General features: G+C 41.5%; 1 protein-coding gene across 1 annotated transcript in view; it reads left to right on the top strand.

The window, feature by feature from the left end:
• Positions 1-7,838, top strand: part of RIPK1 (receptor (TNFRSF)-interacting serine-threonine kinase 1) — a 38,697-nt gene that overhangs the window by 11,637 nt on the left and 19,222 nt on the right. The window contains exon 5 of the mRNA XM_011935455.1: positions 1,778-1,854. Coding sequence (XP_011790845.1) covers positions 1,778-1,854 — 77 coding nt within the window. The remainder of the gene's footprint in view (positions 1-1,777; positions 1,855-7,838) is intronic.

Genomic DNA, 7,838 nt, shown 5'->3' with positions numbered 1-7,838 from the left:
AAGTGCTGGGATTACAGGCATGAGTCACTGTACCCGGCCTACTGAGTTTTTTATTATATTTTGGTCGTTGAAGTTTTCAGCTCTAAAATTTATATTCTCCCCTTTTTCGCTGAGACTTTCTATTTTTCATTTGTTTCAAGCAGATTCATAACTATTAATTGAATTGTTTTTATCATGGCTGTTTTAAAATCCTTGACAGGTAATTCTAACATTGCTGTCATCTCAGTATTGGCATCTGTTGATTGTCTTATTTCATTCAGTTTGGGACCTTTCTGGTTCTTCATATAAGGAGTAATTTTTCCATTGAAACTTGTACATTTTCTTACTGTGTTGTGAGATTCTGTATCCTCTTTAAGCCTTCTGTTTTGGCTGAGCTTTTCTGAGACTGCTCTGACAAGGGAAGAGTGGTGGCCACCTTACTAGTGCTGGGTGGAGGTAGAAGTTCAGGCCTCCACTCAGCCCTTATTGACGCCCATGGTCAGAGGCTCCTCTTCCCTGCTGGTCAGGGGTGGGAATTCTGGCAGAGTCCACGTAGTCCCCACTGACACAGAGGTGAAGGCACGTCATTACGACTGGACAATGTTAAAAGTCTTGATTCTCCACTAGACCTCCTCTGACACTTCTCCAGTGGGGAAGTGAAAGGGGGTCTTGTTACTGCCATGTGGGGCAATTCCAGGCTATTCTTGTGTTCTCCTGACATCATAAGAGTGGAGGGGCTCATTATCAGCTGGCAGGTAGGACAGCCCTGGCTTCCTGTTGGGCCTTCTCTGACATTACCCCGGTGGGGATGTTGGGTTACGTTGTTACTGTCTCACGTGGTTGGATGTGGAGGCTCTCCACTTGGCCTTAGCTGCTGTGGGTCGGGGTGGAGCCACAGGGTTTTTCTGTGGGGGTTGGCTGGAATAGAGTGGTTGTTGACTAAAAGTTTTCTCCTATCCAAGTACTAACCAGACCTGACCCTGCCTAACTTCCAAGGGCAGACACGCTTGGGCACATTCAGGATGGCATGGCTGTAGACTGGCTAAAGTTAGTTTTCTGTCTGCCCCTTGCTTAGTTCTTTGGCTAGAAAGAGCAGGCTTTGGTTGGCGATTTTTTAATCTGTGGCCGTTGATGGTTTGAGGTTGCCACCTTTTCAGCCAAGTCGGAGATATGAGGGAAAGAGAAAATCCAGTGAACTCACTGTCGTGTGTTTCATCTCATCCCGAGGTTTCCTGCCGGTCTGCCTTCTTCTCTTCGCCTGTCAGAGACTCTGTACGTTTGTTTTATAAAGAATACATAGGATGTCTTTGTTGTGCTTAGAAGGAAGAATAAGAAAAAAGAATGTCCACTCCATCTTCCAGGAACTGGAAGTTTCTTTTTTCTTTGAAGGCTAACAGCTGTAACCCATTACACCAAATCCTTGCTCTGAGTATCCCGACCTCTCATAAATTTGATGCCAGAGGGACAGAAACATGGAGTTTGCCCATCCCTGTTCAGCTGGAGATGAACTCACATCAGGGAGTGGTTTGTGTTGCAGCCGGAGAAACTGCAGCATGAATAAAAAGCACAAAGAGCACAGGGTATTTCGGCAGAAACCCCTGGTTTCCTGTGTTAGCCCATCCCTTGTTCGATTAATCTTATTAGTCTCTATCAGAGTCAGTGATTTGGAACTTAAATTTTTATTTTACTGCTTTGCCCACAGACTGAGGTAAGTAATTCAAAGATAGTAGATGGCTAATATTTTTTATTTTATGTTAGAAAATAATTAAGAAATTTAAAGTACATTTTATTCTTACAGGCATTGAAGAAAAATTTAGGCCTTTTTATTTAAGTCAATTAGAAGAAAGTGTAGAAGAGGATGTGAAGAGTTTAAAGGTAGGCAATATAGCAGATGCTTGAAATATTAACATATCAAAATATATACTGTCAATCATGAAAACCAAAACAATGTAATTTGTTATTGAGATTTGAGGTAAGCTAGCTTGGTAAACATATAAAACAAAATGAGCAGTTGTCTGCAAATATCATCCTGTTGGCACACTGGACCCACTTCTCCTTCAAAACTCATGAAATGAGAGAACACATATACAGCAGTATGAAAACAAAAGCACAAGTACCATAAGTGGATCGGTCATTTTGAGGAATTCTTGAAAGATAGAAAGACCACAGATTTATTCTGCTGAGACATATAACAGAAAAGGAATACTAACCCAAGACATAATGCTGAGGAAGAAGTACCGGAGGGGCAGTCTTGGGTCAGTGTACAGGAGTAACAGCACAGTCACCTGGGACGCTGACAGAGGAGTCACTTGAGAACCTCATTTATGCTATTTAGGAAAGTTGGCTTCTCTCCCTACTTCCCCTGTACTTAGCAACAGATGGCAGTAGCATCTGCCCAAGACTGAAGCAAGGAGGTGGTGTCTGGGGTGAGAAGGGCATGACAAGGCCCCGTTAGGAACCAATCAACTAAGAGGAATGGAGACCACCCTGCCCCGTCCCCGCCGACTCTGGAATCAAGCTACTGCCATACATCTTCCAGCAACTTACCCCCATAATCATGAACAGGAGGCTACGGCAAATGAAACAGGCAAACAGATTTTAAAATATAATTTAGAAAAAGATTGGAATCAGCTAAGATAAACTCTAAGGCAAAAAACCCTTCCCTCAAACAATCAGGAATATTTCATAATGATAAAAGGCCCAATGCATCTGGAAAGTATAACCACTTTAAATGTGAATCTACGGTCAATAACATGACCTCAAAGTCAACACAGCAAAAAGTGACAGAACTCAAAGGAAAACAGACAAATCCACGATTACAACTGAATTTTTTTTTTTTGAGACGGAGTCTCGCTCTGTCGCCCAGGCTGGAGTGCAGTGGTGCGATCTCGGCTCACTGCAAGCTCCACCTCCCGGGTTCACGCCATTCTCCTGCCTCAGCCTGCCGAGTAGCTGGGACTGTAGGCGCCCGCCACCTCGCCTGGCTGATTTTTTGTATTTTCAGTAGAGACGGGGTTTCACCGTGTTAGCCAGGATGGTCTCCATCTCCTGACCTCGTGATCCGCCCGCCTCGGCCTCCCAAAGTGCTGGGATTACAGGCGTGAGCCACTGCGCCTGGCCTACAACTGAAGATTTTAATATACATCTCTCTTCAGTTGATAGAACAAGGAAACAAAAATCAGTAAGGCTACAGAAGATGTGAAGAACGTGCCTAACACACTTGACCTAATGGAAACATGCGGTACGCTGTACGTAGTAACTGCAGAGTAGCTACCGTAAAGTCTTTTCAAGAACATACAGAGCGTGTTCAAAACCTGACCATGTGTCTCAATTTAAAAGGATTGTAATCATAAAAATGTCCTCTGACTATATTTCAGTTATGCTCAAAATTAATTTTGAAAAGGTAACTGAAAAATCTTACGTGGTTAGAAGTAAAGAAATATGCTTTTAAATATCCCTTGGGTCAAAAAAATACATCACAGTGGTATTTAGAAAATATTTTTCACTGAAGGCTAACAAAACACTACATATTAAAATTATAAAATGCACTTTGCAAAGGAGTACTTAATATAACCTCAAATAAATAAATATTATATATATTATATGAAGAAAGGCTGAAAATTAATTAGCCAAACATCTGAAGAAGATAGCAAAATACACCTAGAGAAGAAAGAAGTAAATAATAAGGAAAAGAGCATAAATTAATGACGCAGAAAGTAACTAATAGAGGATCAAAAAGTCCAAATATCGGTTATTCGAAAGGCTAATAAAATAGACTAATTAAGACTGATGGATCCAGGTGTGAGGTAATCCCAGTTACTCGGGAGGCTAGGGTGAGAGGATCGTTTGAGGCCAGGAGTTTGAGACCAGCCTAGGCCACATAGTGAGACCCCATCTCTAAGAAAATAAAATAAAAAATGAATGAGACATGGCGGCATGTGCCAGTTGTCCCAGGAAGGCTGAGGTGGGAGGACTGCGTGAGCCCAAGAGTTTGAGGCTGGAGTAAGCTATGATCATGCCACTGCCCTCCAACCTGGGTGACAGAGGGAGACCCTACTTCTAAGAAAAAAAAAAAGAAAGACTTATAAAAAAGGAGACAAGACAGAAATCCATGAATAAGGAGGAATCAAAATAGGTCCTGCAGACATCAAATGGTATTAAGAGAATATTATGAACAACTTTTTGTTAATTATTTTAAAATTTAGATAAACTAGACCAATGTCTTTAAAAAGTACAATTTAGCAAAGCTAACTCAAATAGAGATAGAAACTTTGAATATTCCTGTAACTATTAAAAGAAGCAGTGATAAAAAAAAACTTCCTCTAGAGAAAATCCCACAGAGAGCTTCATCAATGACTTCTACCACATATTCAAATATTATAAAGCTATATTAAAAAGACAGTGGTATTGGTGTGGGGTGGACAGATACTGTTGGAATGGAGTTGAAAACCCATAGATTTACACATACCTAGAAACTTGATTTTGACAGAGATGGCGCTGTAGAGCAGTGGGGAAATGACAGTCTTTTCAATAAATGGTGCTGAGACAACTGGGTATCCGCATGGTACAAAAATGAAATTGGGCTTCTACCTTACACCATACCAAAAAATCAGCTGCAGGTTGATTACTGACAGAAATGTGAAAGATAAAATTATAAAGCTATTGGAAAATATAGGAGAATTTCTTCATATCCTCAGGGTAGGGAATCCTCAACAGTACACAAAAGCATTAGCTGTAGTGGTAGTTGATACATTTTAAAATTTATAAAATTTTAAATGAATTTTTAAAATGAATTTGTAAATGAATTCATTGTAAAATTCTATAAATTTATAGATACATTTATTTTATACATTTATAAATTTATAAAATGTTTAAATTAATTTATAAATTCATTTAAAAACTTTTATTCATCAAAATAAACCATTAAGAGAATGGAGGCTGGGCATGGTGGCTCATGCCTGTAATCCCAGCACTTTGGGAGGCTGAGGTGGGAGGATCGCTTGAGGCCAGGAGTTCGAGACTAGCCTGGGCAACATAGTGAGACCTCCTCTTTATAAATAATGATTAAAAAATTAGGGCTGGGCGCGGTGGCTCACACTTGTAATCCCAGCAATTTGGGAGGCCGAGGCGGGCTGATCACGAGGTCAGGAGATCGAGACCATCCTGGCTAACACGGTGAAACCCCATCTCTACTAAAAATACAAAACATTAGCCAGGTGTGGTGGTGCGTGCCTGTAGTCGCAGCTACTCAGAGGCTGAGGCAGGAGAATGGTGTGAACCCAGGAGGCGGAGCTTGCAGTGAGCCGAGATTGCGCCACTGCACTCCAGTCTGAGCGACAAAGCAAGACTCCGTCTCAAAAAAAAAAAAAAAAGACATTAGCTGGGCATGGTGGTGTGCACCTGTGGTCCCAGCTACTCAGGAGGCTGAGATGAGAAGACTGCTTGGGCCCGGGAGGCCACACCATTGTGCTCTAGCCTGGGTTACGGAACGAGACCCCATCTCCAATACATAAATAAATAATAAACAAGCAAACAAGTTACAGAATGGGAGAAGTGCAACACACATATAACTGACCAAGTACTGCCCGGCGCGGTGGCTCAAGTCTGTAATCCCAGCACTTTGGGAGGCCAAGATGGGCGGATCACGAGGTCAGGAGATCGAGACCATCCTGGCGAACACAGTGAAACCCCATCTCTACTAAAAAAATACAAAAAACTAGCCGGGCGAGGTGGCGGGCGCCTGTAGTCCCAGCTACTTGGGAGGCTGAGGCAGGAGAATGGCATAAACCCGGGAGGCGGAGCTTGCAGCGAGCGTAGATCGCGCCACTGCACTCCAGCCTGGGCGACAGAGCGAGACTCCATCTCAAAAAAAAAAAAAAAAAAAAAAAAACTGACCAAGTACTTACTTGAATACATAAAATCTAGAGAAATTTTATAAATCAGAAAGGAAAAGATACGCAACCCAGTTAAAACAGGGATGAAATAGTTGAATGGGCACTTCACCAAAGAGAATAAATATACCAAAAATGCGCACAACTTTACTAGTAATTAGAGAAATGCAAATTAAAACCACAATAAGATAATATTATGTGTCTAAACATTGGCAAACATGGCAAGGCTTTTCTAAACGACATGAAATAAATCCAAATATACAGTGAAATGTGCTGATGGATGGAAAGACTTGACGTACTAAAGCTGTCTATTCTCCCCAACGTCATTTATAAAAGGAGTGCAATCCTAATTAAAAGCACAACCAAATTCTTTATGGAATTCAACAAGCTGACTCTTAAGTTTGTATGAAAGAAAAAATGTACAAAAATAGCTAAGAAAATTCTGAAGAAGGAGATCAGAACAGTGTAGACTACAGCAAGGATAATCAAATAGATTAATAGAAAAGGTGAGTCTTTGCAGGTTGGGTTTTCCAGAAGCAGCCACTGAGTTGGAGATTGGGGTGCAAGGAAGGAGTGGGAAGCAGGAATGAACAGAGGAAGAAGTCAGAGGGCAGCGAAGCCTGACAGAGAGCTCTGGCAGCAGGGAGCGCTGAGCAAATGCCCCTCAGGCTTATCCCACGTCAGACTGAAATGGCCAAGGCTTTATCTCCTTGCCTTTCTCAATCACTGGCTCAGAAGGGGAGTACCTGGGGGCAAAGAAGTTCACAGCTGCAGGCTGTTTGTTCACTCAGCTCCTGGCAACAGGGCAGCAAATCCCTCCTTGCGGGGGAATCTGACAGGCCCATCACTGGATCTACCACAAAGTTCAAAATCAATCCATGTATTCTAAGCTACACACAAAATTCGCAAAGTATAAAGAAAAAGATGATTGTATATGACCTCATGAAAATGGAAAGGGAGTTGAAAAGGAGAAATTGTGTTTAGCAAAGGATTAATATCCAGAATATTTAATAGAATGCCTACAAATAAAAAACAAAAATAGGCTGGGCACGGTGGCTCACACCTGTAATCCCAGCACTCTGGGAGGCTGAGGCGGGCGGATCACAAGGTCAGGAGATCGAGACCATCCTGGCCAACATAGTGAAACACCGTCTCTACTAAAAGTACAAAAATTAGCCAGGTGCGGTGGTGGGAGCCTGTAGTCCCAGCTACTCGGGAGGCTGAGGCAGAAGAATAGTGTGAACCCAGGAGGCGGAGCTTGCAGTGAGCCGAGATCGCGCCACTGCACTCCAGCCTGGGCAACAGAGCGAGACTCCGTCTCAAACAAACAAACAAAAAAATAATTCAAAAGAAAGATAATAGACAAAGAACACAGACAATTCAAAAAAGAAACTTCAGAAAAGTTTCTTTTGTGTGTTTCTGAACAACACACTTCAGAAAAGAGATTTGGCCTTGCCAACAGAGAAAGGCAAAATGAACCTGTTACAGTTTTTCATCCATTAGATTGAAATTTTCGAAAGATTGGCGATACAATGTGTTGGTGAAAATGCAGAATAACAAGCAGTCTTCTGCAGTACTGGTAAGAGTGTAAATTGGAGAAGTTCATTAGAAGGTGAGGCATCCAACAAACTCCACAAGCCCATAAGTTTTGTTGCAGTTCTACTCTCAGTAATCTGTACCACTCACATGTACACTCAAAGATGTAGCTTCCGTTCTTTGCACCTTAGTTTATAAGAGTGAAAAATTAGAAACAACTCAAATGTCCATAAGTAAATGCCCTAAATTATGATTCACCTAAACTACACAATACTAATAGCCACTTAAGAGAAAGAGGTGGCAACTAACATGTAATGATATAGAAAGATCGTCAAGATTAGCTGTTAGTGAAAAAATAAGTCACATAACAATACTTACAGTGTGGTCCTTTTAATGTTAAAAAAAAATATGTGTATATATATATATATATAT

The sequence above is a fragment of the Colobus angolensis genome, unplaced genomic scaffold, assembly GCF_000951035.1.
Source record: "Colobus angolensis palliatus isolate OR3802 unplaced genomic scaffold, Cang.pa_1.0 Scaffold144, whole genome shotgun sequence".
NCBI classification, from domain to species: domain Eukaryota; kingdom Metazoa; phylum Chordata; class Mammalia; order Primates; family Cercopithecidae; genus Colobus; species Colobus angolensis.
This window is presented reverse-complemented; position numbering and strand designations above follow the sequence as displayed.